The sequence below is a fragment of the Rutilus rutilus genome, assembly GCF_951802725.1.
Source record: "Rutilus rutilus genome assembly, chromosome: 9".
In the NCBI taxonomy this organism is placed as follows: Eukaryota; Metazoa; Chordata; class Actinopteri; order Cypriniformes; family Leuciscidae; genus Rutilus; species Rutilus rutilus.
Window position 1 is genome coordinate 23,138,967 of NC_140223.1, and position 27,574 is coordinate 23,166,540.

A 27,574-nucleotide genomic window follows, 5' to 3' on the forward strand; every position below is an offset into this window, starting at 1 on the left:
CACAAGGGAATGAACAGCAAGGCCTTTTGCTGTTTGCTGCGCTCCAAGGGGCCTCAAAGCAATGATCAAGCAGAGGGAACAAAAATATGATTAAAGAGTGATGCAAGACAGATGCAGGCACCCTGTCTTCAAAAAAAAAAAAAAAAAAGGCAATAAAATGTAGGAAAGAAAGCTTATTAAAAAAAACGTTTTTGCCACATTAATCCTGAGGTTTGGATTTGATATGTTATGCTAGTTATGGTAGATTCAGTAAAGCAATGAATGCCTTCTCACATTGCTTTGTAAACGGTGAACAAATAATTCAGGCTGTTTTAGTCTCCCAGGCATGTGCTGGATTTGTTTTCCTCTGAATATCTTAAGAGCAAGTTTATATTCTCTTTATATTCTCAAACAATCTTTTGTCACCACTTCTGAGAAGATGAAAAAAGACACCAGCTTGCATCATGAATTTTATTCATTGTATTTTCACAACAGCAGTCAAACCTTGGGGACCGGCCCCTCTCAATAGCATCCACTCAAGTGAATAGCAGTCACAGAGTCTGACCGATGTCAAGAGAGTTTATGAAAGTAAAAAAAATGCTTCATTATGCCTCTTGTTCCCTTGTTCTAGGATGGCAGAAATAGAACCTATTTGCTTCTGTGGAAAGTTCAGTGAACATAATCAATTCATAATGGAACTCGATTATTCATTTTTTTGTCCATGGAATGAGGCACCAAAACATGAACACACACACACGCGCGCGCACAAAAGACGTAGGCAGTCGCATACAACTGTACACGTTTCAATGTAGCGCAAATGTGCACCGTATACTGCAGCGATGTGCATGGAAATAAAATTCTGTTTCATTCAGACGTTAATCTGTCACAGTTCTCCAGGCAAGACACAATGACCTCAGCACCAAGCCTGCAGGAAATCACAGTGGGGGCGCAATGGAATTCATTTATAATTCATATCAGGCGCACAGCATTTTATTCTCCACGGCAGAGGCTTATAGAACAAACCTAAAGCGAAATCTGATATATTTCATTAAACCTCACATATGGCTCATTAATTATACTTGTGTTAAGCTTACTGATGTGTATCTCTTTGTAAGAATCCTTTGGGGCCAAAATAATGTAACTCATAGTTAATAAGGGCTTAAAGGGATAGTTCACCCTAAATTGAAAAATCATTTGTCCACCCTCATGTCGTTCCAAACTTTCTTTCATTGTATGGAACACACACACAAAAAAGGTATTTTGAGGGATGTTTCGGCTGTTAATGAACGTCAGTCAGCTCCAATGTCTTTTGGACCCCAATGACTGTTAAAACATTCCTCAAAATGTCTTTTGTGCTCTGGATAAGAAAGAAAGTCATGGCAGTTTGAAGCAGTGTTGTTAATGTTAACTAAAACCATTAAATATAAATATACTAAATATGATATGGTTTAAAAACCATTCTAAAATGGTTTTCATTAATTGAAATAAAAGCTTAAATGAAACACAATTTTATGTTAGATTAAAAACAAACTAAAATTTGAAATGTTGCATTGGCAACCAACTGAAATAAGCTGAAGTACTAAAATTGCTCAAATAAAAAAACTAAAATTCAAGATGTTAATAAATACTAGAATAGGACATAAATAATACTAAAATAACATTGGTTTGGGATAAACATGAGGGAGAATAAATGAGAGAATTTTCATCTAAGCTTAGTTGATTCGCCCAAAAAGTGTAAACAGTATGGCTGTGGGACTATTAAACTGATCTTTTTGTTTGAACATCCCAAGCAGTGCAGCATAGCAACACAGACTCAACCAATGGCGTGAGTTTGGGGGCGTTACTGTCGGTTTTCCAGACCAATGACAGATGAGGGGAGAGTTTGTTTAAAGTTACACACTCCTTCTTTATGTAACACTAATCACTGGTATTAAATTATGGATCAAACTCCAACAATGAGGAATTTTTATTTAGCCTACACTGAATGACGCTAACCGATAGATTTTTTTGTATCTCATTGAATAACTCTGCAGAAACAGACCCCCGGTGGGATTCCTGCCACTAGCACTGCAGTGACATTGTCTGAATATGCTGCTGATCCCAGTTTGGCAATGTGCAAAAGAGTATTACACCAGCGCTTAATCCAGACACATCTGGAGCATGCTGGCGGCGTGCTAATCAGCTCTGGGAGGATTAGCATCAGGCTAGCGTCATTCCGCAAGGCAAGCCTTGTCTAGTCCAGCTGAAAGCTTCCTTTCCATTCTGAAGGAATCTAGCGGGATGGGGACTGTCACTACTCGTTTGACTTTGATGTATGCTAAGTCTGTTTGCCATGTCATATTTTCTTGATCTTGAAGCTTTGGAAGAAAAACATGTTTGTTATTCTGCTTCTTCATTACAGAGTATTACGTTTCTCATCTATCAGGGCCATAACCACCACTCAATATTCAGATTTAGTCAACCGATGACTTGATTCGTTTCAGTTGATAACATTCGGTCCACCCTTATCTTCAATATGTGTTTAAATCAATGTCATCTGTTATGCTAATAGATTACATACATTGATATCAGCTCTGTAAACGGTCTAAATGGTCCCTACAAAAAACGTCACTGTATAGTAATAAAATGCTCATGTTGTTATTGTGGTAGACATGTCATTATCATCTGCAGTACATGTCAGATTAGTTCATAAGCAATTACATCTGTTGTTTATTAGGCCTCTTGTTGACTTGTAGTTGAAGTATGTAATTAAGCACTCAAGTTTCCTCCCAAAGGAGGAAGGAGAACTTATTTAGCTTCTGACTAGAGATGTTTTTGAAATTTAAATCTACAGTTGTCAAACGTAATCTTTATAATTATTCACCACGTTGTCAACACTGTTGAACTTTGTTCTCCTTTACAGATCGCCGTTAAAACATGACGATCTCAAAGCGCACCAGTGAAGAACAGCATCATATGGTATAATTTCGACCTCAATATGTGAGGAAATAAACGTATCAAAATATCTCCTGGACATGGTAGTAGCGTTGAATCTTGAGCAAGATGACCACTCCTGTGCTCTAGTTCTGGGCTTATCATCTTGGAAGATACTCCTGTGGCAAGCCAGAATGGTTGCTGGCTCTGAGTGCCTGGTCCACAGTACTGATGTAACCATCAATCAGCCGTTTCATATCTGGGGTGAAGGGGTCAAAGGTGGGATGTCGCGCACCTGAGCGCTTGAAATGACCATCCTTGTTGCACTCAGCACAGAGAAGACTCTCTTCACTGACACTGGTATTGAGGAAGGAAGTGATGGTTCGTAATGTGGGCACCAATGCCTCCTGCAACTCCTCATAATGCACCACCAGAAGTGTCTTTCCATAACGCAGCCAGTCCAGAACGTGAGAAGCCCACCAGGAGGCATAACTACCCACAAATTCTGGCCACTCTGGAAAGAGGAGAAAGTAGGATGGTAAGAATGACATAAATGATTTGCACTAAATCTTGAGTTTACATATTATGAAAGTATGTGTCCAATACAGTAAAGTATGTGTCTCATTTTTGTGTCTCCGAGTCATGGACCTCTTATAATGTGTTAATAATACCTTTGCTCTTCCAGTGCTGATCAGAAGCGTAACCAAGGTGCCCGGCGCACTTGCGGTTGAACTCAGCCATGAGTGAGCGGTACGGGTTTCTTATCAACAGTATTGCTGAGTCATACATCTCTATATCCCGCTGGCTGCTCTCATGTGTCTTCACGCAGATGGTTCGTCCACTCTTCCAGTAATCTTTCTCACCCTTGAAGCCTGCACAGTTGGGAGGAGAAGAGGATTAGAATATACAGCCAACTGCATGTGGCGACCACTCAGTGCCGGCTCTGAATCCAAACGTATACATTCCAAAAACTGCATCCAAAAATGGTGTTAGTCCAGGCATGAGCACCACGGCCCCCCTCAGGCAAATGTGTCAGGCTCTGTGATGGACTGCGACTTTCAAGGCAGGTCAAGTTCTTTAATAATAGAACAAAAATATGCTCAATAAAGTTTGGCATTTGAAAGAGAACAGAAAGTCAGCTGTGCCCAGATGCACAATATCAAGCGATCGCAAATAAATGACGTATATTTATGGATTTGAAAAGATGAAAAATGTCAAGAAACTTCACATAAACTCTATAAAAGAGTCTCTGCTGTATGAATCTACAGCCCCATGTAAAAAAAAAAAGAGTAATATTTACCTGAATTTGCAGTCCAAATTGAACATGATAAGATAATAAGGCTGTGTACCACAAAATAATGGCAAGAACAGACATCTTTCTGTTGAGTTATTCTTGTTATTTCACTAAATAACTTGCATGTAGTTAGATTCATGAAGAAATGACTCTTAAGAGCCAGTCCTTGTAATAAATCATTCCAAAATCTCACATATCCTGGAGTTACTGCTTGAATCAGACTGAATGAACTTACTGAATCAGTTGCAGTAGTTATACTGGAAATATTCCCAAATGAATTAAGTAGAATACAGTTTGAATGGAATGGAAAATGGCTGATTTAATTTAAGAACTTGTAATTCTGAATTGAGTCAGGAAATCCATATTGATACCCATTCCTAATGACAATGGCAGTTGTGCTTAGTAATGCAGCTATGCCAAGATGTTGTGGTGGCAGATTAAAATGCCCATTTTCTATTAGAGACATCAATGTTTTTTATTTTCTGTTCATGTGCATGAGAGAAAAATATATCATGATATTATGATAAATTCGTCTCATCCACTGTCTGAGCAATAATATTTTTCAGAGTGGCTCAATATGTGGGAAAGATTGCCTCCAGCAATGATGAATGCAGTCTTTTAAAATGGTAATATATATTATCACTGATATAGCAGTGATAGTGTTACCTCTATTGTAGAGGGTGCCATCAAAGTAGTAACTGCCTGTGTAGTAGCCTGTGGCAAGCTCGATCAGATGCCTCACCCAGGTGTTCCCAGCCCCAGGAAAACTGGACAAAGCCACCAGTGAACTTGACTTCTCAGGTAGAAACTTCTTCTCTGTGCATCTGGAATCTGGACCAAAAACTGACACTTACAAAAGGTAACTATAAGCAAAAACCTGATATTTTCATCCAGAATTAAATGAGTTTAAGGACTACAATTGTAATTTTTAACATTATGCTGTGCTTTTTTTTCTGGTTGTGTAGCACCTACAGCTCTGCATAGCCCTTCAGAAGGATCCGGATGCTACTTTAGGTAAGAATGACTAAAGTTTATTTTTGACAACAACTGTTTACAATTTTCTTTCTTGTCTTGACATATTTTCTATTGCAACAGGAAGCAGTGGAAGGACAGCCTGAACAAAAAAAACAAGCTGCTATTATCTCTTGCTATAGCTAGTTGGTGGCAGGTGGTATTAGAAAGTCCCTCCAGTTTTTCGCGATTCCGCGATCGCTGAATACAACGCAAAATCAACAAAATGTCGAAATTTTTTGCGACCCTTCATAATTCCTAATTTAACTGCAAAATAATCACAATAATGAAAAAGACCTCACAAAACATTCAATTATAATCACCCAATTGAAATATCTCTAGTTTAATTACAGTTTCAATGCATTTTTACGTGGATACAGATGTTGCGGGAAAAGGGGAAACTCCTTTTCCTCGATTTACTGAAGCCTATAATGTAAAACCAGAGCCCGTCTACGGAGAGCCTGCCCACTCCCTATTAAGTCCTATTGTACCGAAATTTGGTTGTAGTTCCACCAGAGTTCCACTGGGGGCGATCGCCCATAAGTGCAGAATGTATGGGAGTCAATGGGGCTAGACGGCTAAATTTGTCTCTTTCACCCGATTGCCGTTGAGAAATCTCAGATTCGATAGTAGGTTTTGCAAGTTCAACATGGGTTATAGGTCAAAAGTTGAATGAACGAGTGCTTATGTCCTTTCGATTTCTTACAGGTTGAGTTGTTGTTGCCCATAACACGCTAGCATTCTGCTAATGAACGCTGATTGGTCAGTGAAGGACTGATTACGACCAGAGATACCGCTTGATGGCATCGTGGCATCCAAAGCGGGACCAGAAACAAACAAAACAAAAACTCTTCTAGCAACTGTGTTTACCTGTGTCAGCTGTGTTGTCGATGCCTCAAGAGAAAAGAAAGTGCAGAGTGCGAAAGCACCAAAGTGACTGAAGGATTGCCGTAAAGCAGTATCTCTGGTCGTATGATGTGTATGACGTCATTGACACTTTAAAAGACTTTTTAAAGCAAATAAGTGACTTAATTTCTTTGCATCTCCTTTCGAATACAATATTCAAATTACTAGACAAAAAATTATATCCTGAGAAAAGTGGATTTTGATGGGTATACTGCCATAGACCTCCATTCAATCTGCACTCGTCCTGTGAGCGCCCTCATATGGAATCAAAGTGTTACTGCAACCATTTCAGAAGCCGGAAGTGTACTGAGAGTGAAACTTCTCGCCTTATTAGACATTCTCTGGTAAAACACATTTTGCAGCTGCACAGCTAGCGCAGTGAGTGTCTGGCTGTGAGCTAGCATCACGCCATTACACGTCAGAGCCCGTCAAGGGGGCGCAGCCTTAGCCTATATTATTATTTTACTGTCTATGATATTAGTCCCCGAAAAACGCAGTTTTAGCAGGTTTAACGACTGAAGCGACAACTTGCCAGGTTACTATAGTGCGGCCGGCTACGCAATACTCGTTCCCTACTCTCAGTGAACTGAGGTTACGATAGTTCCCTTTCGAACGGTCACTTCGTATTGCGTAGCTATAGCCTACGCAGTGGGGACGCCATGCAAAACGCTGCACTATAAGTAACTGGTTGCCTTCTGCAGCTCAGGACCCCTCAACTGAGGATTTACACAAAGTTCTACAGTATAAATTACTACACCTGCTGTTAATATTTACATAGGTCAGGTAGAAAAATTGCCCATAGGTTGTTTTAAAGTTAATTTGATGAGAATTTGATTAGACCAAAATAATCAAGCTTTATGCATTTTGTTTGTGATTTGTGTCTTGTATGACTATTGTGCATCTGACATACTATTATGGTAAATGTGATGTCCTAATTATAAAAATTTTCCAAAATCACAAAATCAGTCATTTTGATTGCAAAAATCACACACAAAAATCGTGAAATCCTGGATGGACTGATTAGATAAACATTTGGTAAATTATAGTATACTACAGTTAAAAAGTTTGGCCTCAGTAAGATTTTTTATTTTATTTCAATTACAGAGATAATTATTAAGACCAATGAGATAGTATTAGTCTTACCTTGAACAGGTGTCTGATAGACCTGGAGGAAGAGATGATGGGAACTCTGGTTAGGCCAACTGCTGTTTTCCACAGCACAAAGCTCCTCCTTCACTGGCTCGTGAAGAGTGAAGCGAGGGGTGGCATAGCCACAGAAACAGTCGGGCTTCCTGACCAGGGCCAGTGGAAACTCCTGATAATAGAGTAAATATGTGTATGAATCTCACCAAGAGCCAACCCCTATGTCTCTCCATCCGTACTTCAAATTACAACTATTTTGAGTTATCCGAAAACGTTCTCAAGCACTGCAATTAGCTTCTCAGCTAAAGACGAAGATAAATCAATTTACCATGTTGCTGGAGTGGAACAAAGTATGACCATCTGATAGAGAGGGCCAAATTATAACACAATCAAGAGGATTGATTACAGAGTGAATTTGTGCTCTTTAGGGACACATTAAAGGTTAAAAAATCAGATTGTGTTTAGAAGACTGTGGGAAAAAATCTGTACACCTAGAAGAACAACAACTAAAGCGGACCATATCCAATCTGAATTAATCTATATTAACCTGATCCATGCAGGTCTCGATGCACCATTGGGAGGTGAGGTTGGGCTGGACGGCGTGGGCCAGGGATGCTGCTGTCGTTTTGTCAGGATTTTTGAAGCATCCCCGGTAGCGCACGTTCCTGTCTAAAGGCAGAGAAGAATGGACAACATTGCTGATTGACAGGAGAAAAATAGTGTAGGAACAAGACTTTGTGCCAACACTCAATTCGTTGCTCTAAGGTCTGGAATGCTGCAGTGAATGCGTAATTAGGTATAAGATGTAAAAAGAAAAAAACCCTTATAGACCTTCAAAGAAATTTCAAATAGTTCAAGGAATGAGGCTGTATGGGTAATGAGTGAACAGCAAAGAAGCCACATTTCACAGAAAAAGGAAACTACGCGATCTATTTTCCAAACCCTTTTCAGGCACAGCTGTATGTTTCTTTTAGAAGGTGCTTTTGAATCTAAGGAGATGAATGCTTTAAAACGACATTGACATTTTATTTTGATAGCAAATAGCTATCAGGATAGCAGATGTACACAACATAAATATGAATGATAATATGTTTAATTGATATGCACTACCATTTCAAAGTTTTAGGTCCATAAGATTTTTTGTTTGTTTTTGATATAATAATGTTATGCTCACCAAGGCTGGATTTGTTTGATTACATACAGTAAAAACAGTAATACTGTGCAATGTTATTACAATTTAAAATAACTTTTCTGTTTGAATAAAAACTGTCCTTTATTCCTGTGATGGTAAAGCTGAATTTTCAGCATTATTACTCCAGTCTTCAGTGTCACATGATCCTTCGGAAATCATTTGGAGGTCAAGAAACATTTCTTATTATTATCAATGTTGAAAAATTGTGATGTATAATAATAAATTCTTTTCAGGATTCATTGATGAATAGAAAGTTCAAAAGAACTTTTTATTTGAAATATAATTATTATATATATAAAATAATTTAATGCATCCTTGTGGAATAAAAGTATTAATTTCCTTATGTAGTGTAGTGTAGTGTAGTGTATATTTTTTATCATTTATATAGCATCTTTCCAAAGTTCATAGTCACTTAGTCTTTATTGGCTCAAAACAAACACAATATATGTCTGCATAAATACGTAATCATAATAAGTGTTTTCTTTATAAATGACCCACCAGCAAATTTCCAGCCAGCGTTGACAGTGAAATCAGTGGAGAAACTGATTAAAAACATGGACAAACACAGAATGTGAGTGGATACTGTGATTTAAGGCCTTCATGACACTTTGTCACCTTTGCAGAGTAAACAAGCACTCTGCAAACGAAACCCCAGGGCTTTTGTTTGCCTCTGCAACTAAATGAAGAGGCCCTGCGGACCGCGGTTTGCGTTTGAGGGATCACATGTTTCTTTGTGAGGGCCGTAAATGAGACACAGCTGCATGAAAAGATCAAACAAATCACTATTAAAACAGATTTTACCACAGTGGAGAACTGCAGCTCTCGGGTGAGTCTCTGAACTTCTTACTAAGATAAGAGGTAGAGTGTTCAACTTTACCAAAACCAAGGCAGACCCCATGCAGTCACTGATACAGGTGTGGAAAAGTGATTCTGATTTTGCAGAATATTATGCATAGAATATTCTTCACATAAATATGCTATGCACTACAGGCTATACTGCTCGTTTAGAATCATATTCAACAATAATTAAAAAAAGAGATGATAAAATTCTTTCATAGTTTGGGAGTATGCTTCAAAATGATATTTTATGAATATAAAAAAATAAAAAAGGCCTTTAAAATTAAAATGGGGGACTGCAATTTGAATTTTATTTTAACTTGAGGGACCAACAGTATAATTATTTGAAGTACACTACCTACTTAGTTAATATTTAGTTTTAGGATGCATTAAACTGATTGAACGTGACAGTAAAGACATTTATGACGTTACAAAATATTTATATTTCAAATAAATGCAGTTCTTACAAACTTTCTATTTATCAAAGAACCCTGAAAAGAATGTATATTGTATGTAATGTACAAAAATATTAAGCAGCACAACTGTTTTAAACATTGATGATAATGTTTCTTGAACACCAAACAGGCATATAGAATGATTTCTGATTTCTGAAGGTCATGTGATTTCTGTTCATGTGATACTGAGGATCGGAGCAATGATTATTGTTATTGCTGCTCTCCCTGCTCTTATCCATGCTAGGCTGCATGGATATATATATATATATATATATATATATATATATATATATATATATATATAAAATGGAAAAGTTATTTTTAAACTATACTAATATTTCACTTTCACAATAGTACTGTTTTTACTGCATTTTTTAAGGTTATGTTTCTCAATTCAGCATAGTATTTTAACTTAAACTGTTTGTCACAGTAACAAAATTTCAGTCTGTACCAATACCAGTAAAATTGTATGGTTCTCTGTTCCAATTTCGGTATCAGAGCAAAAAAAATTGAATTAAGTACTTGTGTATGTTTGATGCTTGAAAAAATTAGTTGGTCTTATTTTGTCTCATCTATTGGTTATCACTGTCAATCATCGCAATTACGATTCAATTGTGCATTTAAATACGGTTGTCAATCCAGAAACTTTGTAGTGTTCTTTGCAGCATGAAAAACTAAACTTGTATTTAAAAGCTGTCTTAACTGTACAATGCACATCTTATTTAAATAGTGATGCACAAATCCCTCTTAACAAGATATTAACTTGTACAATGGATAGTATTTTCAATTTAAGCCACAAAACATATGGTCCGTGGTTAATAGCTGTGTCTGTGAGTGCTGTTCTGGGCCGAATCCAGTTGGCCTGAAACTGCAGAGGGACATTGGGTCTGGACTCCGAGGTCCAACAGCATGTGGAAGAGACTGATGGAGGAACCTGTTTCAAACATATGGCCACATCAAAGCTTCAGTGCCAGACTGGATTACCTGCAGAAGCAGCGCTGGGTAGGAACTGCAGATATGTGCATTCATATTTACATTTATTCATTTGGCAGATACTTTCATCCAAAGCAATTAGGTTATATACTTTCCTAGGAATTGAACCCATGACCTTCATTGTCAAGACTATGCTCTTCCAGTTAAGCTGCATTTTTGCACACACTAACTGCAGTGCTAGAGAGCAGCATATTCGATTTTAAAACTTTAAGAGTTATGCGTTTTTGCATGTTTGTATGAGTAATATTTAATATTCCTTAAGTGATTTTGTATGCTTCCCAATGCACTGGTAAAGCTATGCATGACAGAGTGGGAAGTCCTGTCCTGAGAATAAGTAAACTTATTTCAAGCACTTACATCTCCGCTGGCCAGGAAGAACCTCCTCCACCTTGTAAACGGACAGACGGGACACACCTCCACAGATGGCGCCCTTCTCGCCTTTGCAGTCCAAGTTACACTCCTCTTCTTTCATCCGAGCGCTTGTGATGCGGTTGCCACAGTAACATTCAGTCCCATATTCAAGGCCAGCGAACTGGTATCCGCTGTGTTAAACAAAACATAAAAAATCTAATTATACTCACAAAAAATAAGCCACCCTGGTTGGATAGCATGAATATTTACAGCCAAAACTCTTTCATTTCTTAATACAAGACGATATTACATTTTTCACAACAAAAGAAATGTTAATGCAATATATATAATGTGTGCATGTGTGTGTGACATACTACCAGTTTAATTTTGGAATAATGTTTTTTTATATATGTTTCTAAAAGAAGTATAATTATGCTCCAATGACTGCATTTAATTGATCAAAAATACAGTAAAAACAGTAATATTGTGAAATATTATTATGATTATTTTACAAGAACTATTTTAAAATGTAATGTGATGCAAAGCTGAATTTTCAGCATCTGTACTCCAGTCTTTAGTGTCACATGATCGTTCAGAAATCATTCTGATACGATAATTTCATACACACAAAACATTTCTCAATATTATCAATGCTGAAAACATTATTATTATTTTTTTGCTTATTTTTGTGGAAACTGATAAGTTTCAGGTAAGTTTTTTTTTTATAAATTCTTTTACCAAGGATGCATTATAGTCAATTTATCAAAAGTTACAGTAAGAACATTTATAGTCTTACAAAAGATTTATCACTCTAGTCTTCCAGAAAAGCCTTGCACAAGTAACTCACACTAAAACCCTTGAACGCAGCCCGGACCCAGTAGGGATTCTGCTAAAGTCCACCTGCATCTCTCTGTCCATCCCTGCCTGTGAGCCCAGCGGTTTACCAGCTGGTGATTGGCCAGCTTGCTGAGCCAAACATCTGTCTCACCCTTTCCATACCCTGTGGTGCTAGACTCAGCCACTTTGTAGTGGCAGCCCTTCTCAGGGTGCCATTGCGTACCACCTGCCCAGCTCTCTCACAGTAACGAGCTTGTCCAGGACGCTGCATACATCTCCATCTCAACTTTTAGATGGAACGAAAATCATTTTTGTTCAATCACATTGACATAAGAATCTTTATTGTCATAGCACATCAGGTATACAATGAAATTGAAATTGCAATGCATCTGCGGCCAGTGCATAATAAATGCATAGCATATAATAAATGCAGTGCATAATAAATGAGACAGCAAGTGTCATGGTTCTGTTAACCACAACGATCATCCTTAATCTCAACGCTTTTGTCCTTATGGCCCTCTTGCCTTTTTTTTTTTTTTTTTGGAGGTTGCAAAAAGGCGCAGCACGATTCCATTCAAGCATGTTGGTGTAGGGCTCAACAGGTATTAGCTTGAGCCCCTCTGCAAATTGTTTCCCTGATCCTCTGCTTTAAACGTGGCATTGGCACTGCCATGGCAACCTCGCCAGGGACATTCCCACTGTTAATCTGCACTCTGAATTAATCGCTCAGTCTGAGCAGACATGTACCTGCAGACACAGAGCAGGGGAAGATTTTCTACATTTCACCTATCTGCAAGAGGATACTGGGCTGGGATGTCAGATCCTTTTCCATCTGAGCAAACATAGAATGTATTCTTAGATATAAGTAACTTATGGCAGGTTCCATAAATATGATGTCTTGCAAGGTTACAAAATGTTGTAACCTTTACAAAGATGGGTGCACCCTGCTCTCACAGACATTACAAGCTATCAGTTTGTTTCATGCTATGCGGAGCTAGACAGACGTCAATCACCGAGCACCGCAACCGAACCTTTTATTATGCTGCGTTCACGCCATAACTACTGTAATTTGGAAGAGATGGAAACCTGTGACGTTATATTCGGAGCGGTTCGTGAATCAAATTTATGTTTTAATGGCAACACTATCAACAGCGAAATGAAACTGCAGCAGTCAGGTGGTACAGGTCAGTGCTCTTTAAGTTGTTTATGTTCATTATTATTGTAATGTTATTTGCTTTGAGTTTTACGCCATCTCTCGACTCGTGATGCTTTGCAAACTGTGCTGGCTTTAGAAGATGCTCTGAAGGGAGGGTGGGATCTCATGCTCTCATAGCTAACTTGCTATTGCTAGCCGCTCCGAAAATGACCTACCCTACCTTTAAGCAGCATAACTTAACATTGATAATAAAAATAAATGTTTCTTTAGCACCAAATCTGAAGGATCTTTCTGAAGGATCATGTGACCCTGAAGACTGGAGTATGATGCTGAAAATTCTGAAAGAAATTACATTTTAAAATATAAATCAAATAGAAAACAGTTGTTTAATATTTCACAATAGGCCTTTTCAGAATGTTTGTAAACAATAGGCACAGAGTAACTTCTGGGTGGCAGAACGCGAGCGGCTTCCACTGACTAACTGAAGAGATCCAGCCGGCGACTGCAACAGTTACAGTGCTATGCATAAGTTTAGACACCCATGCTAAAGTTGACTAAAAAGAGGAATAAAAAATCATCTTTTGGAAATTGAACTTAATGCCTTAATTTAAAAAATTAGGAAAAATCCAACCTTTAAGGACACCAATTTTCTTTGTGAATGAATAATGTATCATAAATAAATAAATGTTCTTCCTTAAAATACAGGGTGCATAAGTTTGGACACTCCTATGTTAAATTCCCATAGAGGCAGGCAGATTTTTATTTTTAAGTATTTTTTTAAGTATTTTTATTTATTTTTTGTTTAGGATACTATGCATCCTGATAAAGTTCCCTTGGCCTTTGGAATTAAAATAACCCCACATCATCACATAGCCTTCACCATACCTAGAGATTGGCATGGGGTACTTTCCATAAGATCATCTCTCAATGCAAATCAAACTAGCTTTTAGGCTAACTGAAATAAAACCATACCAATCTCTAGGTATGGTGAAGTGTTTTTCAACCGCGCAAAGGTCAATATAACAGCTGGAGAACAATTGTCACATAACATTTACCTCAGGAAAGCCATTTAATGACCATGATAGGCTATATAGCACGTTATTTTGGCTAGAAAAAAAGAGCTATAGAGAGTATTTTGCTAATTATGTGTAGGCCTACTATATTACATATTTATTATATTTTTTACTTATATCATTAAGCACAGTTGTTATTATGATAAAAAAAATGCATTATATTTAATTACATTTTTTATTTTTATTACATTTTTACTGTCGATGGTGGGCCTCCCTTCCAAGCAATTTACTAGCGTTGCCATAGGAACGTTTCGGCTTTTGCCACCCGGAAGAACGTCTATTACTGTTGTGACGTCATGGTGAATTGTCGTATACTACATGTTTTTACTGTATTTTTGATCAAATAAATGCAGTCTTGGTGAGCAGAAGAGACTTCTTTCAAAAGCATTAAAAAATCTTACTGACCCCAAACTTTTAAGCTTATTTTAGGCTTTGCAACCTTAATGATTTTATTTTTTTTATGTCCTTTATTTTTCGTTTTCAATTTTTACAAATGTTTACTAAATTATGAAAATGATAAATTCACAAATTTAGTTTTAAACATTGTGATAACAAGACTACAAAGCATAGCAAAAAAATTGAAAATAAAAGAACTCAAATAATATTTCATTTATAAATATAAATTACATATTATATGATACTAATTCTGAGGCTGACGATCTGTACCTCCTTTTCACTAATCATTTGTTGAAATAGAAATAGAAAAAAAATTTTTTCAAGTTTGTTTGTTCTTTGTACAAATTCCATAGACATTATATCTAGCTGTAATGCAAGACCATAATATTGCACAGGTCAGGATGATTGAGGTAAAACAAAAACCGGAATTTTGCACTACCTTAAAGTTGTCAACACTGTTAATTATGATTTCTTCTCCATAGGAAGTCACTATGTCAGTGTGAACAAAGAAAATCATCTCTAGCTCATGGTTAGGTTTCATGGTTAGGTTCTAATGGACTATTTGGATTCCCCCTGAACATTGCAAATGTCACCCAAGTAATTAAATAAGCTCTGAAACGTTGGGGGCAATTACAGGAGGTCAGTCTTCCTCACACTTTTTCTCTGGTGGTCAATTATCTATCGGCCTAAGAACTAGAGACAGTGTATACTCCATCACGGCAGATAGATGTTTCTCCTCCAGCATTAGCGGAAGTCAGGTCCAGAGTCGCGGTCCATTAATTGGGCCTGATCCCATTCCCAGCATGAGCTCCGCCAGCTGGCACACGGATTCACACTGCATGTTCTTTTCCCTAAACACTGTTTCATTATTTCGTGATTTAAGATGAGCACAAAGGAGACTCAAGGCAACAGATGTCCATCTGCTTTTCAGTGGCTCCATGTTTACAACAAAAGATGTCTGTATTTAACTATATTGTGTATTAATCACATACCTTTCCATGCAGGTGTCCTGACACAAGGTGCTGGTCATTTTCCGGAAGTCATAGAACACCATCCCTTTGAGTGCACGGTCCTTGGCGTCATCCAGAAAGCAGCCGATGTAAGTGCCTGAGCGAAGAATAACAATCGCATCACAAATTCAGAACGTGACCTTTTTCTGCACAAACAGATGGGAAGATTCTGCAGCACAGCTTGGAATCGAGATAATTGAGAAAATAATCCAATTATCATAAACAACCAATTTGTCATCCTGAAAAGCACACAGCTCATTTAGCACAGACTTTCACCTTTGTGTCGGATTTTTCTTTTCGGAAGGACTTTCTCCACTCTAGACGCTTCCTGTTCGGACATGAGGCTGTGGAACCAGCGGCGTCTCAGATATCGGATCTCCTGGTTTCGTGAGGTCAGCCATTGTGGTCCAGCATTGTCTTCGGACAAACCGCTTTGGTATCCCACCCCCTTGCCGTTGAGCCGTGCGCTCATTATCCCATAACTTGTCCGGAGGGCAGGCGCCTCCAGGGACCTGGGAGGAGACGGCAAAGACGGTAATGGAAAGTAACTGCTCGTCCCACGCTGTGACACCACCAATCCATGTCTCTGCAGAAGAAGGACACTTCCAGCCATAATGTAGGCGACACCGAGGAAGAAGAAGAGTAGCTGAGTCCGTCGTAAAAAACGCTGAAGCCTGTAGAAGGGCTTTGCCATGTTGCCCTACTTCCAAGTTAGTGAAGAAAAATGTATTCTACAGTTTCATGCTGCCATTGTTCCAACCAAAAAAAAAGGTAGAGATCTATTCCAGGTGCTTCATTCTCTAGAAAGCTCTACCACTGATACCTTATTCACATTCTGTTTAAAAGCTCTTTGAGCGCAAAATTCCTCCGGCAAAATGTCCCGCCGTTTACCTGTGAGAGGATTAAGTGAAAACTTGAGTGTGGCGTTACATCCCCTTGATGACAGAAGTACTTGTGGCAGAATGTACTCTGAGCTCTTACGCCTCAAAGACTTCGGGGAACCTGGTGGGAAAATAGAAAGCAGTTAGACACAAGTCGAAGCACATCTTTCACTTTTTTTATTCGCAGAGATAGACCGGCGTGCTAGAGACAAGAAAGAAATATAGAGTGTGTAGCAGTTATTCTGGTAGTATGTCTCCATTAAGAGGAGAGAGAAGGGCTCGCTGGCTGGAGAAACATTACCTGTTTGTGCTCCTGTCTGTCTTTATGAGTACACAACAAAATTTGAAGAGTGTAAGAGGGTACATACAGTCTCCTACTGGGTGCAAAATATGGGGGGCTTGGGCTCTGACAACCCAAAGGCAGTACACACAAATAGTTGCAGATTTTTGTGTGTGTGTATATATAACAAAGTGAAGTACGTGGAAATGTTATATCGTTTTTTACAGTATTTCAGCTAGAAAGAATGCATAAATTGTGACCCTGGACCACAAAACCAGTCACATGGGTCAATTTTTTGAAATTGAGATTTATACATCATCTGAAAGCTGGTTTGTTATGATATGACAATATTTGGCCGAGATACAACTATTTGAAAATTTGGAATCTGAGGGTGCAAAAGTTGTCCATTTACGTTCGCGATTGTGCTGCATTCACTCACAAAAATAAATGTTTTATATATTTACGGTAGGAAATTTACTAAATATCTTCATGGAACATGATCTTTACTTAATAGCTTAATGATTTTTGGCATAAAAGAAAAATCGATCATTTTGACCCATACATTGTATTGTTGGCTACTGCCACAAATAAACCATATGTGACTGGTTTTGTGATCCAGGGTCACAATTGATCAAAATTGACAGCAAAGACTTTTAGAATGTTACAAATAATGTTATTTCTATTTCTAATAAATGCTGTTCTTTTGTGCTTTCTAATAATCAAACAACCCTGAAAAAAATGTATTACAGTTTCAAATATTAAGCAGCACAACTGTTTTCAAAAATATTTTTTTTTCTTGATATGATTTGTGAAGGATATGTGACACTGGAGACTGGAGTAATGATGATGAAAATTCGTCTGTGCCTTCACAGGAATAAATTACATTTCGAAATATATTTAAAATGGAAAAGTAGTTATTTTAATTGTACAGTATGTTTTTATTGTATGTTTGATCAAATCAATGCAGCCAGGTTTAAAAAAAAATTTAACTTTGGGGAAAAAAAAGTATAATAAAAAAATAAAATAATAATAAATGTACAGTATATATATATATATATAAATCTGCCAGGGGAAATTAAATACTCTTTCCATTCCTGATTTAAATTTTTCAAATCTAATGGTTTTTGACATGTAACATGCACATTAGCTGACTGAGTGAAATGAAATCTGGTTTAGTACTGCTTATCTAATCTAGTTTCTGGAATTTGCAGCACTTTTCCACCTCCATTCGCTTTAGACATTCTTGAAACTTTCAGCCCATTATTTCTGCTCCACTGAGAATCCTTTTGTGTGGCAAAAACAAACCTTGTAACAAGTCTTACTGAACACCGGGCTGGGCAGTCCCTTGCTTCCATTCATTCTTGCCAATCAAGCAAGTCTAGCTATACAGAGTCCACTGTGTGCCCCACATACTCTACCAGAATATTTTATCTGAAATATTTTTGGGTCCACAGAAGATGAAAACACGGGCTGAGCCTTAATTGCATAATCACCAGACTACACATGAATATGAATGTTAATTTGGTTTAACGCATGGGAATCTAAGGCCAGACGAAGAGTAAAAACAGAATATCTAACCAATTTAATTCAAGATGGTCTTCAAGTCAATTGAACGTATTTACTTTCTTAATACATGTTTCTGTGCTTAAACAATCCAAAAGGATTTCTGTAATTAAAATGTTGTTTGCTTTTCCTCCTTTTCAGCTGACATAACTTAGGATAATGCAACCAATAGCCAAATAGCTGTTTTCTTTAACTCTTTTTCAATCTCATTTTACAGCTTCATACTTTGGGGCAAAAATGTCATTATTCTTAGACAGATCTTAATCAGAGATAACTGGGCTTGTTGCAGCTCTTCATACAAGCACAGCTTTGCTCATTGAACCCATTATTTTATTTTTTTTGTCAGTGAGCCCCCGACTCATTCTTTTTAGGCCTAGTGCTGGAAAAATGCCTAGATTTGCATAAATGCTTGAGATGCAGGGGCGGATGTCCTAGCCAGCACCAGAGGAAACCATAACTATGCGGCGGCTGAGAATGTCAATCAGCCTGAGGGCTCATTATTCTTCTAGCTATGAACAGTGAGTGACTGGCGTCTGGTAGTTTTCCCCCCTCTGCCAGCACACAGAACAACTTCTAACAAATCTCTCCTTTACAACACAGAGGCTGCATCACACTGCATCTGCCATTCTACATCGTAATTGTGTGGGGGAAAGTATTTAAAAAAACTGATTTTAACATGCAAGGACATGTTCTAATAAACCATGTCATATTCAGCTATACTCTATGAATCTGCTTTTCATTTGAATTATTTGCAGCAACATGTTCTCAAAAAAAAAAAGTCTTTATACATAATTCATAGCTTTTGAATAATATATACAATTATGAAAAGCTGCATACATGTATATGAACAAGATTTACAGAACTTACAGCTGTTCACAAGACGTTCTTGTTGTGTTCTTGTGTTAATTAAAACTGAAAATGTTTTATGCATTTTGGCTGTTCATTTACACGTCAGTGGCGTTTTGGGGGCGATTTTTTTTTTCACGTTTTTGCAAAAAGTCTTTCAAAAAGTGCCCATTTTTTAAAGTGATACGGAGTTATCGCCAGTGTGTAAACTACAAAAACGCAAATTTGAAAAAAAGGTGTCGTCATGCGCATGCGTTTTAAGTGTTCAGCCTGAGTTTAGTGTTTCTTTACAAAGTGAACTGTCTAGGCATGTCATCTTAAAAATGTTGCACTCATGGCATGAGATGCTAAAAAACAACTTTACTTCTATATTTTTTTATTTTAGTTTTTTTTTATAATATTTTTTTTAAAAGTCTATACTTTTTTTTCCCTCAGCAAATATTGATATGGACCCAATGCAAATCATTTTAATTTATGCAATCAGTTCCATTACAATTACAATGATTGACAACTCAAGTATAAATACATATACATAAATACATACTAAGATGAGTTAATGAAAATATAAATATAGACATTGAAAGAGATTTAAAAAACATGTACGTAGGGCTTTGTGTTTAGCTATAGGTATATAAGCTCTTAGTGGGCATTTAATGTCAAAGCCTACTGACATCAATTGTTATTTCGGTTCCTCTTTCATCTCTGTAGAAAGAAAACAAACACTTATTGCATTTTTTAACATTAGGCATAATGAAATAAAACTAGCTAGCTACAGTATTTTCCCCAAACAGAGTATTTATGTTAAGTATTTTTGCTCAGCAGTTTTTGCTTCAAAATGAAAATACCTCTAACAGGTGCTTACTGCTTTAAAGTGAAGGCATGAATCCTACTCCACTATAGATCTATTCAGTTAACTTCATCACTTTTGAAAATGAACCTGAAATGAGGCCACGGTACGTTTATGAGAGATGAGTTTCTGCATTTGGCAGAAGTACCAAGCTTTTTTTTTCTTTTTTTTTTGGAATATTATTCACTTTAAACAACTGTAATTAATGGAGCCAAAGGGAGGCGGCTCGATTAATTATAAGGATGGTCCGTTAATGAATTTTATAGCAGTGAGATGCGTGGGACACATAATTCATCTTATTTTATCTTTCCTTTTCGCTCTGTTGTGTGCTTGCTGGTAAATGGCATTGCATTTCACACAGAAACAAATGCATTTATGAATAATAATGCAGAGCCAAGGTCATTTCCATTTCCTTTCAGGGAAGTCTGACGACTCCACGGTGCATTTCAGAGGGCATTAAGTTCGAAATCAAATGTTATTCGCCTTTATTTGATGTATTATTTATTAGACTATTTTGCTGTTGCTCTAGTGACGTATGCCTCAAAACTCTCGAGTTGTAACAGCACTGGGCTGAGTCTTCATGCTGGTGGTTGGACAGCAGCGAGCGGGTGTTGTATGTCCAGACTGGTGCACTCATTTGTCTTCATCTGCTTTCCCAGCGTGTTATCATCTCACTTACAGCAGGGCAGCCACACTTCCATCTCAGAGGCTGATGGACTGACCCTGGAGCTCAGATGCTGCCTGGAAAGCTCTCTTTTCTCTCATATAAGCATATTGCCACCATCTCTGGCCATCTGGATGTTATGCACTCCACTTTAGTATCTCTGAATGAAGCATTTCAGTAAAAAAATGTTTAAGCAAAGAAGGTTTCCATAGTCATAATCTTGCTTCTAAAGAGTGTCACAGTGGGGCGGCAGACATATGACAGGTGGCCCGCTGTTCCCCTGGCCCCCAATCTGTCCTCCTTTAATATATATTCAAGGCTAAATCCAAGAAACGAGGGGAAAATAAACATTTTTATATTATGCTTAACATGTAATGCATTTCTTCTTTCTAATGCCCTGTACAAAAAATGTTAACCTGCAATTGTTACTGTAAGGAGATATTTCTACCTTATCTAACCTTTACATTTAGTGTGGCTAGTGTAACCTAATATATTTAGGTTGATTCAGTGATAATAATACTTTGGTTTAAATGAATTTTGTTTCATTTAAATGTTACCACATGAAGCTAATTTTAGATAACTTTTTATCACTCAATACTGCAGTGCGAATGAAATCTCAAAATTAGTTTGTAGCAATGTGTTTTACATATATTCTGTTATATGTTCTGGGAAATAATCTTGCGGTAACACTTTATTTTACAGTGTCCTTGTTACACGTTACATGTAGTTTCTATAGTAATAACTATAACCAAAACCAAACACTAAACCAAACCTAATCCTAACCCTATAGTAAGTGCATGTAGATAATTAATATTACTCAGTACTTAAATGTATAACTACACAGTAACAGGGACACCTTAAAATAAAGGGTAACACTTTATTTTACAGTGTCCTTGTTACATATGTTACATGTACTTACCATAATTACATGCAACTAACCCTCAACCAAATCCTAATCCTACCCTAACCCTATAGTAAGTACATGTGGTTAATTAATATTACTCAATACTTAAATGTATAACTACACAGTAACAGGGACACCTTAAAATAAAGGGTAACACTTTATTTTACAGTGTCCTTGTTACATATGTTACATGTACTTACCATAATTACATGCAACTAACCCTCAACCAAATCCTAATCCTACCCTAACCCTATAGTAAGTACATGTGGTTAATTAATATTACTCAGTACTTAAATGTATAACTACACAGTAACAGGGACACCTTAAAATAAAGGGTAACACTTTATTTTACAGTGTCCTTGTTACATATGTTACACGTTACATGTAGTTTCTATAGTAATAACTATAACCAAAACCAAACACTAAACCAAACCTAATCCTAACCCTATAGTAAGTGCATGTAGATAATTAATATTACTCAGTACTTAAATGTATAACTACACAGTAACAGGGACACCTTAAAATAAAGGGTAACACTTTGTTTTACAGTGTCCTTGTTACATATGTTACATGTACTTACCATAATTACATGCAACTAACCCTCAACCAAATCCTAATCCTACCCTAACCCTATAGTAAGTACATGTGGTTAATTAATATTACTCAGTACTTAAATGTATAACTACACAGTAACAGGGACACCTTAAAATAAAGGGTAACACTTTATTTTACAGTGTCCTTGTTACACGTTACATGTAGTTTCTATAGTAATAACTATAACCAAAAACCAAACACTAAACCAAACCTAATCCTAACCCTATAGTAAGTGCATGTAGATAATTAATATTACTCAGTACTTAAATGTATAACTACACAGTAACAGGGACACCTTAAAATAAAGGGTAACACTTTATTTTACAGTGTCCTTGTTACATATGTTACATGTACTTACCATAATTACATGCAACTAACCCTCAACCAAATCCTAATCCTACCCTAACCCTATAGTAAGTACATGTGGTTAATTAATATTACTCAATACTTAAATATATAATAAATTACACTGTAACAATGACACCTTAAAATAAAGTGTAACCAAATAATCCAGTCTTGCTCAGCATCACACACCAGGGTTGAATAATCTAATCAAAGAGATTTAAAAAGACATTTCCAGCAGTTCACTGATTGGCAGCCTGTCAGCGAATTCAAAATAATGTATGCAAAGTTCCCAAGAGTAATCGTGATGACTAATTAGGAGTTCACTTATCAAAATTGCATTTTATTTAGCATAATATTAGTTTAAAGAAAATGAAAATAAACCAAACAATATACACCACGCTATTTAGTAGAGTTTATTTCAATCAAATGAATAATACTGCCTATATCTTGGCCAAGATGTGTCCATCTGATTTGAAACGCAAAACCTAAATGACTGAAAAAGCATTCGTAGTACTTCATCAAAATCCTCTGAAGAAAGAGGAACCTCCAGCTGTGAGCTGAACTGCAGGTGATTGTCAATCACTTTATTTACAGCCTACTCAAACTATTGATCATCCACTGCAGGGATTGATTTCACTGCAGTGTCCAAAAGCTCCATATAAAGTGAACTGTTATTTGTTGTTAATTTGGTCCGATTTTGCTTTTGATCCAACTGAGCTTTTGATTAAAACACACAAAGCCTGTTGCAAAGTAACACACACATATATAAGTGTATTGTGAGTCCGTATACTCGTTGTTTTTGTAGATACGTTTCAAACATGTTCAATTTCACTGGTTCACGTCCAGTATTTACTAGACACTTACAGCGGCGGAAGAGAAATGAGATAAATTAGACAATGCATTAAAATTTTGTTAGGAATAGTCTGTCTTTGTTTATTTATGCTTTGTGTTGCTTGAGGCACATTTACATTTGGGGATTTATAGCCCGGCTATAAACAAGGCACTATAACTAAAATTCGCTCAATAAATGCTGGCTGAAAAGATGGCGACTGCTGGCCCCTGGACACCGATTTATTGACCACTAAACTACAACGGATGCGTGCACGAAACGGTGTAGTCGAAGTACTGACACTGGAGCACTTTAACACCCACAGACCACAGACAAGTAAGTGTGATCATTCTGAGGCCTCTTCTGGGAGACAAAGCAAGTTCAGGCACACCGCAACACACAAATGCATATACAGTAGTCCTCGCTGACACAAACTGACAAGACTGCAGCATTATTTCCATGTATTTCGCAGGAATTCATCACCATCAGCTGCAGAGGATGACACTGCATTCCAAGAAATGTAGCCCTTTCTTTCTCGACTGTAATGTCTTCAATTTTTTTCAGCTGCTGCAGTAAGTAAATGTAGTGGTTTCTCACGAATTGAAAGTCTTTCAACTGAGCATACTCTGCTTCTGTACAATGAAATTTAACAAGTTGCATTATCACTATCCTTTCTCCCACTTTTAGTAGTTCCTAAACCAACAGTAAATGTTGTACTGTAGTATATAAGGCCCTTAAAGGGATACCAGGAACACAAAAGAAGATATTTTGAGAAATACGTTTGTTTGTTTTTTGTTCCGGCCTTTCGTTTCTTCTCTGATGAAGTGTTTTCCCGTCCTACATTTTTCCCGCCCCGGGCGCTGATGCAGTTTAGTGCAGGTACGATCGCCATTATTATTACTAGTGCAAGACGGACCTAACGGTGGTGATAACGGCAGTACATCCGCGATGCTGTAATGTTGAGTAATTGCATGTGTGCGTGCATCAAAGAGTAAGTTAATTTCTTATATTATACTGTTTAGCTCTAAGTCTCCTGTGTCTCCAGAGATCCCACCCAGCCTCCCTCTCCCGCCTCTTCTTCCAAAGCCAGCCAGTCCGTCGGCCCCGCCTCCGCTGTTTTCCTTCAGCTCTTCAGCTCCTCCTCTGACTTCACTACTGTATGGATTTGCCTCGGGTCTTCCGGTCACCAGCACCGCCTTGGCAAGAGTAACCGTGGGTCCACCTCCAGCCGCCGAGCCCATTACTTGGCTCATAGACCAGTCAGTTCAACCTGGGCTCCTCCTTCCCTCGGCTCCACCTAGGACCATCGTCCTTACGGCTTCACCGGGCTCCCTCATTCCTCCTACTCCCCCTTGGTCAGACGCTGGTCAGCCTGCGCCACACACTTCCAGGCTTTCAGCTGCTCTTTGTCTTTCCACCCCTTCTGCTCTGTCCCTCCGGCTCCACCTTGGTCCTTAGTCCCACTGGCGTGGTCTCATCGGCTCTGCATGGGTCTCCACCTCCATCGGCTCAGTCTCTGTCAGTCGTCCCCCTAGTTTCGTCAGCCAAGTCTCCACCATGGCTCCTCCCTCTCTTTACTCTGACATGGGCTTTCGTCCGCTGTTGTCTGGGTCCCCATATGGCTTCTCCTGCTCTCCTCTCCTCCCACCGTCATCACCGCCCTGGCTTCTCCCGTTACCTTCTCCTGTTTCCTGCCATTCACCTGCTCCACGTCCTCTTCCAGAGCCCCCACCTTCCCTCCTTAGTTGGACTGTTACAGCGAGAGGGGGGAGGGGGCATAATGTAAAGTGTATATTCTGTTTTGGTTTTGTTTTCACTGTGTTTCCTGTGTTCGTTTTGCCTGAGTTCCCAGTCATCTTTAGTTTCCCTAGTTGTGAATTAGTTCCTTTACCTGTTCTGTTTTACATCACTCTCCCTGTGTACTTAAGCCCTAAGCTCATTCACTTATGTGTCGCCTTTAGTTAAATGATTGTGTGTTTTCTCCTATGTATTATTCCTGTTTTGGGATTTTTATATTAAAGACTGTTCACGTTACCCCCGATCGTCGTGCAATTCATTACAGCCACAGTTTAGCGTGACAAGATGACGAAGAAGAGTATTATAATATCACATATCCAGATGCATGGTGTAGGCAAACACACTTTTTGTATTTTAAAAACTGATTCAAGAGTGTTGATCAATGTAGATGCAAAAAAACAATTATATCAGATATACAAAAAAATATTTCCCCTTTTTAATGAAGTAAAAATAGCAGAACATAATATAGACAAATGTTGTGCAGGGTTTAACTGGTTTCCAAACCTCCTGCAAGTTATTTGACAACCCAAGATCAAAATTATAACACGGTTCAATGACTTTCCAAAATATGCACATAAAAAATAATGGCCATGGCAAAAAAGGTCCGTTCATTCTGTTTAGAATGCTTCTGTCAGTTTTGTGAAACCATGGGAGACGGAAGGGAAATAAGACTCTTTTGCAAACTGTGCTATGGCCAGAAAAATATTTCCAGAAGCATAATCAACCACCCTCCATGCATTCATTATTTACAATAGGTTTTAGCAAGGCTGGAGAACACTGCAGTCACCAGTGGTTGATCAAACCATGGGAAATCTAAAGGGGAAAAAACAGCCTAATCAAAGCAATATAAAGGTATTTACAGTATATGAATTGAGACCTGGTTCAAGACTGAATAATCACTTTATCTGACTGCTTCATTTAGCTTAAAGTAAGTCTCGTTGTAATGATTGTTCAGACACTTGACCTTGTAGCTGGAGATGTAATCACATTCTGAAAAAAAACAAAACACTTTGAAAGGTTTTTTTCTAAAACATGTAAAGTTCTGCCATTACTTTCATAGCCTATGAAACTATATGCATCATATAGGCAGTTAAAAAAATAAATTGGAGCAGGAAGAAAAATTTGCAAAAGGGGCACTATGACATACAGTAAAAGCACACTGATGCAATGCAATCATGAAGGATTATGTATTCATACATTATTCTCTGGCAGATGCCTCTCTGGAGATGAGGCGGCTTGCCCCATAGGCGGTAAATGTATGCGCCTGAAAGGTCAACCATGACAAAATGATCTTGATTAAGCCTGTGAGACATGAATGCTGAAGACTGACTCATTTACAGTCAGGCTGAAAATATTCCTTTTTCATAACCATAAAGAACCGATATAATGATGAAGGATGAGGGAAGGAAACACTAACGAAATCTATAGCATCTGGGAGCACTCAAAAGACACATGTTAGTGCAGTTCATCAGATAATTCAGCTCATATGGACAAATTCTATCACTGGGCACATACACAGAACTCCATTAGACCTAGTGTATAACAGTTATGTGTTGTAGCACAAAACACAAGCCTATCTGGTCTATAAAAAGTTATTGCAATTTTTTATAAAAAGGTTTATTCCAGACACATGGGGACCCCCCATTTAGACTTTCAGCCAACCCAGAGGAATAAAACGTTATGTATATGCAATATTTTTTTTATTGATCAATGGACCCCTGGTTCTATTATTTGTATACTTGTAAGCTGTTGCGTTCACTTGTGAGGGATTGGTTTTAACCAATTACACTAAAACAGTAATGTCTTTGATTCTAAAACACTATTTCTACTATTTAGACTATAAAGCAGTAGCACTGCATACAAGCAGGCAAAATATTCATGCATTTGAGCACAAATCCTAAAGCAGAAACAGCTAAATCAGTCACTTGGACATTGGTCATACTCATAAACACTTGTTTGCATTCATTTTGACAAAACTGCCCATGACTTGAATAGATATATTGGTGTAGGCTATAAAAGTGATGTTTTTATAATTTACGTAAACTTTGGAATGCATAAGCAATAAAACATGTTAAATTATTAGAACAATACTTTTGTTGTGATAAAAAGCTTTTTTAGGCATAAGAAATTCTCTTACCTTCATCAACTTCCCCCTCGGCAGTGAAGAATACAAATCTTGTAGCATATTGAATGTATTTCAGAGATTTCCTTGGGTTGAATGTCTCTTCATGAACACGAGCATCTCTTTCATCTCTGAGGCGAGCCGCAATCTCGCTTTCTCACTCTGTTTTGCTATTTTGCTCCTCTTGATGTTTGTCACTAATCCTCTTGCATTTTCTTATTTTTCATAGCTGTGAAACCACTATAACAGAGATAATCCTCATCTAAATCCGTTGCCGTGTCCCCTTTGCTTTGCAGTCCCACGTTTCTCTGTGTGAACGCACGTAAGAGCTCAGCTGTTTTTAAGTCGGACAGCGC

At 37.7% G+C, this 27,574-nt stretch overlaps 1 protein-coding gene across 2 annotated transcripts; it reads right to left on the reverse strand.

The window, feature by feature from the left end:
* Window positions 1-27,574, reverse strand: wscd1a (WSC domain containing 1a). 2 transcript variants are annotated; one of them, XM_084419328.1, is made up of 9 exons: window positions 27,234-27,574; window positions 15,823-16,548; window positions 15,529-15,643; window positions 11,081-11,265; window positions 7,794-7,915; window positions 7,247-7,418; window positions 4,853-5,017; window positions 3,564-3,764; window positions 1-3,406 (listed from the first exon to the last, which is right to left on the reverse strand). In XM_084419328.1, exons 2-9 carry the CDS (start codon window positions 16,238-16,240, stop codon window positions 3,054-3,056), a joined length of 1,731 nt encoding a protein of 576 aa, XP_084275454.1. In that variant the 5' UTR covers window positions 16,241-16,548; window positions 27,234-27,574; the 3' UTR covers window positions 1-3,053. The 2 variants fall into 2 exon arrangements, with proteins under 2 accessions (XP_084275454.1, XP_084275455.1); XM_084419329.1 differs by lacking the exon at window positions 4,853-5,017.

Coding starts and splice junctions, on each gene's coding strand:
- wscd1a (XM_084419328.1), bottom strand. CDS start 16,240: ATGGCAAAGCCCTTCTACAGGCTTCAGCGTTTTTTACGACGGACTCAG. Junction 7,916..11,080: donor TCTTCCTGGCCAGCGGAGAT/GTAAGTGCTTGA, acceptor CTCTGCCTTTAG/ACAGGAACGTGCGCTACCGG. Junction 7,419..7,793: donor TCGAGACCTGCATGGATCAG/GTTAATATAGAT, acceptor CTCTATTATCAG/GAGTTTCCACTGGCCCTGGT.